Here is a 12,338-nt window from a genome sequence, read left to right on the forward strand (position 1 = left end):
AAATAAGTATTTGCATAATTCAATAGCTTTCATACCTTCCAAAATTACTATTAGAAAGATAGATACGAGTGTGTGCACACACTTGCACCCAGTTTCAGAGATTTTTTTTTTTTAGTTGTGATTATGCGTAGAAGCTCCTTTATGCTATGGTCTTTTCAGCCACATGGTTAAAAGGTAGTTACTACTAATCTAAACATCAACATATCTTAACACCTTGCAAAACAATTTGTCAGGAATATTGCAGGAAGAAAGGTAGCTCTGAAATCTACAGCTGTACTGTTTCAAACAGCGTGACTCCATCCCTTTGTGAGTTCCAAGCCTGGCCAAGAGCTGACTTTATGTAATGCTGAAAAAAGCAGTTTTCAGGAACTATTCAGATAGGAGAGGGTAAATCTAGACACCAGGATTCCTCTTAAAATATATTTATAGGAATTTCTGTATTCCACAAATGACCTGCTTTTGTGGCTGAAACTCCATACCGATTATTTATGTACTCTTTCTTGGTATTTACTCTTACAGGAGGCATAGTGTGACATAAGGGTTGTCAGGCATTTCTCTGGACTGAAACTTTCTTTGGGGCTATAAATGAAGGCAATGTAATATGTTTGCAGTAGACAGGAGTATGCAATAAACAAGAAGGAATGAAGGGGATATGTGTTTATTGGATGGTAAGATTTTTCAGGAGCACTGCTCTCAAACTGCATTTAAATGTCACCTTGTTGTCAGAGCTGAAGCTCTCTCCCTGCCCACCAGCGGCACGTGCCAAATCAGCTGATGGGCCGTGGATTGTTTTTGCAGGAACCGAGCCAGAGCTGGACTCCCCTGAGCACCAGGCAGAGGCACGTGCTGCTGTGGGACAGCACCGCATCGGAGGCAGAGCGTGGCTTGGGTACGCAGTGGGGCTAACAAGGAAGGGAGTGGGCCAGGAGTACCGTACGGATTTTTCCAAGTTTTTTTGCTCCTAGAATTGGCAAGACCCCAGGGTTGTCTTTTACCCAGGATACCCTTGTATTTCAGTAAACTGATTCAGGACTAATAATTCTTTCAGTAGCTGCGTGCTCAGTGAACTGCTTCTGCAACCAGTGAGAGCCCAAACAAAGTACAGCAGAGCTGGCTGATTAGGCATGTATGTACTTGCAAACTTGATCATCATTTGTAACTTGCTGTGGCTGTCTGATTCAAGATCCAGGACTGGAATTAAGCTAAACTATATATTGGGCCAGATCCTTACTTTACACAGCTGGGGACATCGGCACAGACTTGAGAGGTCTTGAGTGGAACCCGACATGATCCTGCCTAGACCTGCAACATTTCTGACAGAGTTTGCATTGGTGGTGGTCTCTGAGTGAAAGGAGTGGTGTGCACTTATCTTGGGACAGCTCGCACCTGGTATGGGTGTGGGGAGTTCGTGAGGGCAAAGTGACCATCCTCCCGTGGCCTGGGCTGGTCCTCGGGGAGCACAAAGGTGAATTTCTGCAGGAGAGTGGTAAAAAAAATAAAGAGCTCCATCCTGGCCAGCTGTTCCCCCAGGCAGGCACGGCGACCTGCAAGAGAGGGAGTAGAAAGCGTCCGTGAAAGAGGACGTTAAACCATGCTGGAATCGCCGCGGGAGGAGCAGATCACCTCTCCTGCTGTGCCTCTGACTTGCAGCTGGAGCCTCCCCTGAGATTTACCTGCTGAGAAAGGCAGGAAGGCCTCTGGTTTCACAAACTGCCCGTTCGCATCCAGGAAGTGTTCGGGGTAAAACTCGTTCGGCTTCTCCCAGACTGCCTCATCCTTCAGCACGGAAGACAAGTTGGTGATGATTGTCGTCCCCTGCGCCCCTCCACAAGAGGAAACAACTTATGTGAGAACAGCAGCATTATCTTGGCACAACGGATCAGCGCTGGTCCCTCTGGTCCGTGTCTCCCATCTAATAGCAACCATCATTCGGTGCTTCAGAAAAAGGCACCAATCTCCTCTTCTGTGTCTTATTTAAGCAGGGTGCTTTTCCAATGGCATATGGTGCCTGCCCTATGCTCTGAAGCATCTGAACTTTTGCAATTTGTATCCTTACAAAGGCCACTGCATGCAAATGCCGATTTCATGGTCACACAGTGGAAACAGCCTCTGCTTCTCAGATCCTCCTGGACTTGTTTTATAGCTGGAGAGAAAAAGCTGACTGACAGATTTCAAAGCCCAACTTTCACAGGGGCCATGGGAAATGGCAAAGCTTTCCTGTTTCACATGTCAACGTTCTAGGCTAGAGGAGATATTGCAAGGCTAAAAAAAAAAAAATCCCAGGCTTGCATTGCTACCACTGCTGCCAGGGCAGCTGCCTGTCACAATGGCAGTGGACTGAACGCCAGTGGCATTTGAATAGCTTCAGAGATTAGTTTTAACTACTACCATCTTAGAAAAGCCAGTAAGCTAGTGTCGTGTGCCTCCAGAGAGCATGTTAGGCTCCATTACTTTCTCCTTCCAACACAGGCAGGGCAGTGGATGTCACAGCTCATCGAGAAGAAAGCAAATGTTTGCACTGAGCTGCCACTGCAGTTGGGTTCCCACGTAACCAGCACAAACCTAGAGCACAAATGTGACCGTCTGCCTGGTCTTAGCATTTCAAAATGTCCTACTTCAGTGCTCACCAGCGACTGTGATTTGGGGCTGGCAGTGCAACGCTGCAGAGTTGCGTGGGGTCACCCACAACCCAGGCCTGGCGTCTGCACAGGGAGAGGATGCTGCATTGCCTATCTGGCCACGGTCACCTTGGGAATGAAGAAGCCTTGCAACTCGGTGTCCCGGTACGTCATGTGAGGTAGTCCAAGAGGAACAACATCCCCGTAGCGTTGCACTTCATGGATCACAGCATTAGTGTAGGGCATGCTCACTTGGTCCTCCATGGTGGGTGATCTCTCTCTGCCAATCACCTTATCAATCTCTGCTTGGACCTTACCTGAAAGCAGCATAGCTGAGGAATTAGAGTGCCCTTAGATAAGCAGAAGGGGCCGGTACAAGCTGTAGGAAAGCTGGTGGCATGAGATTGGTAGACAGGTAGGGTGAGAGCAGGACAAGCAATTAGAGAAAGGAACAGAAACTAGAGGGGAATGCATTTGTTTTCAGTTGCTCAGAGCCATCTGTGTAACTATTCTTTGTGCACAGTGTCTTTAATAAAGGTCTTGTCACTTGACGTGCTACCTTACCCCTCCTCTATGCAGCTGAAAGGGTACCTGGGCATGCAGCATTACAGAATAAAAACGGATTAGGACCTATTCTAAATACAGGAAGGTGGGTAGCCTGGCCACTGGAAGTCCCCAAGTAGCCTTCAAAATGAAGGAGAGAGTGAACTTGCCCTTCCAACTCCACTCTCTTCATCAGGGCTTCCCCACTGACACTGGGCCCTGCCAGAACAGCTATGTTTGGGACATGTTTCTCCTGGTTTCTGATAGACCAGCAATCGCCAAAGCTGTTCCTCATTGCAAAATCCCCAAATCACGGAGAACAGATGTTCAGCCTCCTCACAGAAAAATGAGGGTTGAAGGGAACACGCCACACCTCTGCCTGTCCTCTCACTTACCCTGTATTTCTGGGTGGAGAAGCATGTACAGAAATGCCCACTGGAGAGTGGTGGAGGTGGTCTCGGAACCAGCTGCAAACAAGTCTGCGGTCACCAGACGAAGGTTGTTGTAGTTGAAACCGCGCTCTTCAGCCTCCTTACCCTGTGGAGAGCAAACAAGTGGGTGATTGGAGCTGGGGTACTTGCTGGGCGAGAAGACCATTGTTCCAGAGAAGTGCTGGATCACTGAAGCACTAGATCAGTTTTTGCTGACCAAGAAGTTCACTGGGAGAGTAGAGCACAACACAGGCAACGGTCCGTGTATGACTGATGTACTTTGGTGACCCTGTTACCTCCTGTATTTGAAGGTCATCGGTCACCTCCTGTTTCCTGAGGGATGGACGCTAAACCTGCCTTCAGGACAGAAGTGAATGCCTTGTGCTCTCCACTCAAACAGACAGCAGGCCCCTGCCACTTGCTGTTACATCCTCCTTCAGAGGAGGTGGAACACAGGTATTCAGGTTTGATCAGATCATAAAACCCACGCGGTAGAGAGGAGGCTGCATTGATGTGGCAGATGCAAAATTAAGAGTATTTTGAGGGGGTTAGCTATAGCTATGCATTACAGATTCTCACTGCTTCTCCCCTGCTATTTTCTTACAATTAAAAAAAAAAAAGATCAGGGTATCATTGCTGCCTATTAAGTCTGCAACACCAATTTCAGCAAAACTGGTCTCTCATCCAAATACTAATTGAGCTCAAATTCGTTAGCATATGAGATATGACAAGCTCTCTGCTTGAGTTCATCTGCTTGTCTTTTCTAATCCTCTTTATACTTTCCTTTCCTAGGGACTAGCTTCTGTTAAGTTATTCTGTATATTTTGATGCTGTTGTAATATGGATAGCAATTAATAAGGCATTTAAGACTCAACTGTTATTCCAATAAAAGATCTCTGGCAAGGGAGCTACAGGGCTGATCTGACCAAAGTTAACCCAGTAGAGGGATTTTGTCCTGGTTTCGGCTGGGATAGAGTTAATTTCCTTCCTAGTAGCTGGTACAGTGCTGTGTTTTGGATTTAGTATGAGAACAATGTTGATAACACACCGATGTTTTAGTTGTTGCTAAGTAGTGCTTACGCCAGTCAAGGGCTTTTCAGCTCCCCGTGCTCTACCGACTGAGAAGGCTGGAGGGGCACAAGAAGCTGGGAGGGGGGCACAGCCGGGACACCTGATCCAAACTGGCCAAAGGGATATTCCATACCATGTGACGTCATGCTCAGTACATAAACTGGGGGGAGTTGGCCAGGGGGCAGCACTTGCTGCTCAGGGGTTGACTGGACGTCGGTTGGCAGGTGGTGAGCAGTTGCATCACCTCTGGTGGTATTTTCCTTCCTGGGTTTTGTTCCTCTCTCTCGTTTTACTTTCCATTACAATTTATTATTGTTGTTGTTATTTTTTATTATTTCAAGTATTAAACTGTTTTTATCTCAACCCACGAGTTTTCTTCCTTTTGTTAAAATCCGATTCTCTCCCCCAGCCCACGGGGGGGGGGGGGTGGGGAGGGTGAGCGAGCGGCTGTGTGGTGCTCGGTTGATGACTGGGGTTGAACCACAGACTGGCTTATCAGGGGACCTTAGTGAACAGAAGAGAGATGTGGCAAGAGACAACATGGGTCAGGCTCACATCCACCCCCAAACAGTACTGCTCAGTGCAGAGTAACGTGGGTCACGTTGCTCTACCCGTCCGAGCTGGGGGGCTAATGCATGGACTGGCGCTGCCCGGCGCCCGCCGCACGGCAGGGTTTGTTACGCAGAGCAGCAGTCCAGCCTGAGGACTCGGACGGCAGAAGCAACTCGCAGGCAGAATTTGCTACTATTGCTCATCCGGTGCTTGAAATTTAGTGAATCCACGTGCAGAAACATATGGTGGATGGATGGGCTGACGCAAGTACCTTTGATTTTATACTGACTTCATGCCTGACTGAATCAAAGGAAAGACTCCTTTTAATTTCAGTGAGGTTCAGATTTAGGCCTTCCTCTGATCTGTAGGGAACTAGTTCTTGGCAAGCAATTCAAAGACACGCATCCCGAAGGAGATGCCATCTTTCCAAGTCATGGCTTGGTTTAAAGGCAAGCTGCAGACCGGGCAATGGTACCAAAAAGCCACTCTGTTGCTGCTGTTTTGTAGCTGATTTCGAGACATCAGTCACCGAAGCACAGACAAACCCAGAATTTTGCATGTTGACTTGTCCCCTGGCACAAACTTAGAAATATTAGTGACTTCTCAATTCTTGCCTTTTAAACGCCTTCAAAATAGTGTAGGCTGGAAAAGAAGGCAGCTGCTGGACACTGACGGGAAACAAGGTAGCAAACAGGGACAAGAACATCAGCAGATAATATAGTCTCTTAAGACAATAAAGGAAGGCACGGCATGAAGAAGTTAACACCTTTCTTCTCAAGATACAACATGGAATTAAAAAGTAGGAAATTAGTTAGTAAGGGGTTTTATACAGTTTTACGAGGAAAGTCAGCTTCTATCAACAAGCTTGAACAGGCAGAGGAATTGCCCCTGGACCCTGAAGTTCTGCTGGTGTCACCCTACCTTCTCCATTTCCTTTAAAAACGTATCAGTGAAATCTCGGATGTAAGCAGGGTTCCAGGTCTCCATGTGCTTATCTATGAGCACATCTATGAAGTCCATGAATGCCTTTTGCCCTCGAAAGACTTTCTGTGGCACTCCAGGGATGCGCAACAAAATAGGCACCACGTTAAGAAGCTGGGATGTCAGAACCAGAGAGAGAGAGAGAGAGAGAGAAAGAGAAGATATTATGTGATGTAAAAAGAAAAATAATGAAAACAACGCTCTCAAGCCACAGAGGGCAGCTTCTTACAGAACATATTATGCTCTTGGTTTACCTGAGGCAGGAATCCAGTTTCTTCATTCAAGGAGTTTTCAAACAAATGTAACAGCTTCTTGAATGTCTCATCCCCGTAGTTGAAACGCTCTCCGTAGATGGTGGTGCAGATCACATTGCAGACTGCATTATTTACAAGAAAACGTAAATCGAAAGGACAACCTAAAAATGGAAATGGAGACCAAGCAATGAAGCTAAGCAACACCAAGCTGTTGGACCTCAGCTGTCAGCAACGAGAATATACAAATGCCTCTTTGATGCCTTCAAGAGAAAAAGCCCCCAAACCACTCAAAAAACAAATACCTCATTCTAGGAAGTGAAGATGATCTCACCTCTTACAATGATTTGGTTGATCCTTGATTAAAGGAGAAAACTCCCAAGAAAAGCTGAGTCGCAGGGTTGTTCTGTGACTTGACAGCTAACACTTTGCTTTGTGTCTAGATGACAGGTGATGTGCTGTGAAAACTCTCAGCAGCACTTTTATTGCATGTAACAATATCAATATGTTCCACTAAACTTCATAAAGGTAATAGTTACCCAGCTCTGGGAATAATTATATTTTACCTCTTTATTTCTGTTTATTTCCTATTTGTTTCCTGTTTCAAATGGATTAGCATTACAGTAGCCACACTGTAAAGTAGAAGTGGCTTCAAGGTAGAGCAGGGTCACTCATGCGTACAGACTAGAAACGCTGCATTTGCTTAGGAAGAGAGCACTGCATGCAGACAAATGCGGCTGTAGTATTACTTCTCTCTCTCTGCATCACTGTATTGCCTTTTTCTATGATTTCCCCATCCTTCTGGAGGTGACAAACCTTCTTCAGAATTGACTGCAGAGCACAGAAATCCCGCTTCCTCCGTCACTCGCTCCTCCAAGGATTTCTTTCCCATCCCAAAGTTCCTCAAGGTAGAGAGCGTGAATTTCCTTAGCTCCTTCCAGATGTGCCCGTATCTTGCTATAACAATCCCTGGAATTATGGATGAGCAAGAAATGTCAGGAGCTCTGACCTGTACATCAATCAAGGTTCGCTAGAGAATAGCAAATGTGAGTTTGGAGGTACAGGTCTATGTGGATAGATGAAAGAGTCTGGTCTTGTACAGCTTGTTCATACAGCAATTCTAAAAACGGATTACTGCACCTTCTACTGCATGTGCATGGCTAGCGAAGGTGGAGGGGGGATTCAATGAGAGCAACAAGTGCTGCTAAGGATAAAGGAATCACGCCCCCAAACCATTCAGCATTGCACCCTCAGCTTGTGTGAACCGAGTACAGCTTGTGCCACCGCACAGGCGCTGAGGAGGAGAGATGTGGGCTGGATGCTGGATAATACTCTCTCTTGGAAGAAAGTTACTGTTTTCTTTGTGACGACAATGACGTGCACATAGCGTGTGAGCATAAGCGCTAACCACTGGGTGTCGGGAGCTACCAGCTCCAACGCTGGCAGGAAAGTTGTACCACTGATAGTGTCCTAACACTGCTGAAGAGGTGTGTGCTAGCACCTGGAGCTGTACTACAGCCACTAAGGGGAGCCCCCTTTTCATCAAATCTGAATTTGTCACCACGAAAGGGTGGCAGACATACAAGGAGATTGACCAGAGGGACATGAGGAGGTGGCACTGTACTGAGAAAATCTTCCATCTACCCAGTCCTCCTTATGCTAGTGCCAGCAGGGAATGTCCATTTCCAAGGGACTTGCCTTCAGATTTATTTCCATAGCCCAGATGTTCATATACTGGAAAGTATGGCCGGTCAGCAAAGTCCTCCGATCTGTGAACCAGGGCTTCCTTCACTGTTTTATACCCGTTCAGTACTACCAGGTTGGTCCAGCAGTTCTGGAGATTGAAGACGTTTCCAAACTTCTTGTGAAGCTGCCAAAATAAAAAAGCACGTCCCTGAAAATGAGCTGAATGTAACATCAATAATATCACCATATCCTTCCTTAGGCCCTTTACTATTTAGTGATTTTTGAGGTGCTTTTACTAGGAGACCTTCCGCTGATCTTTGACCTTTGTCTTTGCAGTGCAACAGCTCAGAGCGGTGCCAAACAGCAGCTGAAGCAGGGATCAATGCTCTGTGAGTGGAAAGATTTAGATACACCTATCCTGGCCAAACTGTTGCCATGACCATTGTGCAAGTATTTTGGATTTTGTCTGACAACACAAGGTCAAGGATCTTTTGGGGGATTTTCAAAGGCTGCATGCTCAGCAATGGATTATTTCCTAATACTTGTATTTATTTTGATCTGAAAGACTAAGCAAGTTTTGAGTTAGTCTACTTCTGCTAAAAGGAAATATTGATGATAAGGTGATACGTAATTTTTTTTTTAATATGCATTTGTTCCTAAAGTTCTACCCAGAGCCCAGTTCCCAGAAACATGGTTGGAAGAGGCAATTTCACACTGGAGTTTCAGGTCAACTTTCTCCCTAAAAGGAGCGTACACATCTAGTAAAACTGGTAACTGGCACACACCCTACATTTGTTGTGATCTATAAGAGACATAGAATCATAGAATCATTAAGGTTGGAAGAGACCTCCAAGATCATCGAGTCCAACCGTCAACCCAACACCACCATGCCCACTAAACCATGTCCCTAAGCGCCTCATCTACACGTCTTTTAAATACTTCCAGGGATGGTGACTCAACCACTTCCCTGGGCAGCCTGTTCCAATCTTCAACCATTCTTCCAGTAAAGACATTTTTCCTCACGTCCAATCTAAACCTCGTAGTTTTGGGGAGAACTTTTTGTGTTCTAGTGTAATACAGCCACTTTGAAGCATGGTCAGTATTGGATAAATAAAATATCTCTCTCTCTCTCTCTCTCTCTCTCTCTCTCTCTCTCTCTCTCTCTCTCTCTCTCTCTCTCTCTCTCTCTCTCTCTCTCTCTCTCTCTCTCTCTCTCTCTCTCTCTCTCTCTCTCTCTCTCTCTCTCTCTCTCTCTCTCTCTCTCTCTCTCTCTCTCTCTCTCTCTCTCTCTCTCTCTCTCTCTCTCTCTCTCTCTCACACACACACACACACACATCCTTTCTAGAACTTCTTGGAAGTCCATGGCGCAACGTTCAGTTGCCTTTCTCAGTCATTTATGTAGCTAAAGGGAAGTCTCGGCCAGAGTTGTCAGCTCGCTACCTAATTCGTCATATGTTCACTGAAGATGTGCTGGTAAAAAGCAATGTATATGGTAATCTTGAACGTGGCATGAGCCCACTGGACTGCAATAGAATTAATGCTCTCAGAGGTAAGTAAGAAAATATCTGTTCAAATGATAATGTGGGGAAACTAACAAGAGTGATTAACTTTGTATCCTATGAACAAACCATGGAGCTTCAGAAATAAGTCTGAAACTATTCTGACAGGTATTAGTGCAAGCAGTGGAACAAGTTGAGAGAAAGTAGATGAAGTTATACTTACACAACTCAAGGAAGTCTCCAGATCACAAACCTGGTTCGGTTCGTATGAGGAAACTCAGTCTCCGTGGCATCTGCTTGAAAGGGCAACACAGTGGGAGATGGAAGCCATCCCAGAGGATTCTGGAGGGTGTCAGGGATAACTTCTTGATACAGGGGCTAGGTAGGCCAACCAGAAGTAATGCACAGCAGGTTGTGGCGCTCTTCACAGAAATGGTTGGAGTGTGCTAATCGGTGGCAGTATTGACTGTAGAGACTATGAAATAACGGACCTCAAGATCTTGAGTAGAGTCAAAAAGGTCAGAGTACAGACCCTGTAGCTTAGGAGAGCAGTCTTTAGCTTATTCAGGAAACTCATAGGTGGGAGCTTGTGAGAGCTCTGAAGAGGAGAGAAGCTCAGGAAAGTTGACAGGTCTTTAAAGACAGCATTCTGCAAGCACAAGAGAGTCCATCCTGATGCTTAGGAGAACTGGTAGAGTTATGGGGAGACAAGTTTAACCCCAGTTGGCAACTGAGCACCACACAGCCGCTCGCTCACCCTCCCCCCAGTGGGATGGGGGAGAGAATCGGAAGGGTAAAAGTGAGAAAACTCGTGGGTTGAGATAAAAACAGTTTAATAGGTAGAGCAACAGTCACGCACGCAAGCAAAGCAAAACAAGGAATTCATTCCCTACCTTCCCATCGGCAGGCAGATGTTCAGCTGTCTCCAGGAAAGCAGGGCTCCCTCACGCGTAACGGTGACTTGGGAAGACAAACAGCACCACTCCAAACATTCCCCCCTTCCTTCTTCTTCCCCCAGCTTTTATATACTGAGCATGATGTCACATGGTATGGAATGTCACATGGTATGGGATATCCCATTGGCCAGTTTGGGTCAGCTGTCCTGGCTGTGCCCCCTCCCAGCTTCTTGTGTTCCTCCAGCCTTCTCAGTTGGTAAGCACTACTTAGCAACAACTAAAAACATGGGTGTGTTATCAACATTGTTCTCATACTAAATCCAAAACACAGCACTGTGCCAGCTAATAGGAAGGAAATTAACTCTATCCCTGCCGAAACCAGGACAACTCACCATGGGAGCTTGCCATGGAGCTAAGTCTCCTCCAGGTAGACAAGCCCTTTGACCAGACATAAGACTCCTGGGAAGGCAGGTCGAAGCTCCCCTGCTAGTCAGTAACACTGAACAAAGCGCTCGGGAGCGTGTTGTTGGAAGACAGTGCAATAGTAGCAATGCCCCACAGACTGTGCTCTGTTTTCTTTTTCTTTCTTCTTTTTTTTTTTTTTTTTTGTTAAAAAGCTAAGTGTCTTCATTTCTGCACTGTAGCAATGCAAGGAATTGAAGTACTTAAGACTGTATTTGCAGTGGGGTTGGAAAGGGAATTAGCACTTCACTGGCACTAGAAATACATCATTAAAAGCGATTACTGGTCAAGATTGTGGTTAGCATGAGCCTGATGTGATGTGATTTAAAAATGGTAATCTTTTGGACTATATGCAAGCAAATAATACAAATGCTATATTTAGTTTCTCCATTTGGCGGATTTTGGACAGACAGCTGAACAGTGCTCTCCTAGAGAAAAAGCCTTTAGAATTTGCAAACTGAAGCCCAAAACCCCTGTGGTTTATCTGCTGCAAGCTGTGCTGTGCTTTTCCTTTGAGAAGAGCTAAGCCCTGACTTTGAATAGGAACGCTACCGAGATTTTGGGCACTGCTGCTGGGGCAAATCCCGCAAGCTGATCTCTTTCACTGAGACTGTCACATGCCTGTAGGCGTGCTTAAGTAACTTGCAGAGAAGTCTGCCATTCCTGCAGCCACATCCCCAGCCCACAGATATTTGCTTTTCCTCCCTTGTTTGTACATCTCCCTGTTCCCTTGCCCCGACGCCTGCCCACATGTTAAGTTGGTGGCCCGCTCTACAGCAGAGCAAGCATCACCCATCGTTGGGGGCACAACAAGATCTCCCACTGAGATCGGGAGATGGAGGCTGGCAAGTGTCGGTGTGTGTTTATCTATTTATCCATATGGGCCAAGTCAGTGTCCTTAGGCAGTGACGTGTTTTGTCCTGGACTTTGGAGAGGGCATTGCCCTTCGGCTTTGTGCAAGGGTTGATCGTGCCAGGGCGTCCCCACCCCTCCTGGGCCCACGGTCGTGTGAGGGACGCTTCATCGCGGGGGCCAGCACTCACCTGGTTAAAGGAGAGGTGGGGGTTTCGGAAATCAATGTACAGCATGGTCCCAATGAACGGCAGTGACACTGGGCCCGGGGGGTAACGGCTCCACTTCTTCCTGCGCTTCATGAAGTCAAGAAGTAAAGTAAAGACTGTAAGAAAAACTCCCAGTATGGAGATGTTGCTCCAGCAGGATGACAGCTGGGACCACAGCCACAGGAGCAATGCCATTTCGTAGCCTGCCTGCTCCTTGGTCTTCCTCTTTTGACCCAAGACTGTTTCTGCCTCCTTTTGCCCTCCCCTCCCCTCCCCTCCCCTCCCCT

The 12,338-nt window shown here is 46.6% G+C and overlaps 1 protein-coding gene across 1 annotated transcript; it reads right to left on the reverse strand.

Annotated features, from left to right (window-relative positions):
* Positions 1-13: 13 nt before the first annotated feature.
* Positions 14-12,246, reverse strand: LOC103915260 (cytochrome P450 2D17). The gene is made up of 9 exons (XM_009322051.1): positions 12,034-12,246; positions 8,146-8,317; positions 7,264-7,416; positions 6,451-6,611; positions 6,137-6,310; positions 3,557-3,698; positions 2,748-2,935; positions 1,674-1,815; positions 14-1,544 (listed from the first exon to the last, which is right to left on the reverse strand). The coding sequence occupies exons 1-9, from the start codon at positions 12,244-12,246 to the stop codon at positions 1,366-1,368; spliced, it is 1,524 nt and encodes a 507-aa protein (XP_009320326.1). The 3' UTR covers positions 14-1,365.
* Between the last annotated feature and the right edge of the window lie 92 nt (positions 12,247-12,338).

This window comes from Pygoscelis adeliae, unplaced genomic scaffold (assembly GCF_000699105.1).
Source record: "Pygoscelis adeliae isolate BGI_AS28 unplaced genomic scaffold, ASM69910v1 Scaffold60, whole genome shotgun sequence".
NCBI lineage: Eukaryota > Metazoa > Chordata > Aves > Sphenisciformes > Spheniscidae > Pygoscelis > Pygoscelis adeliae.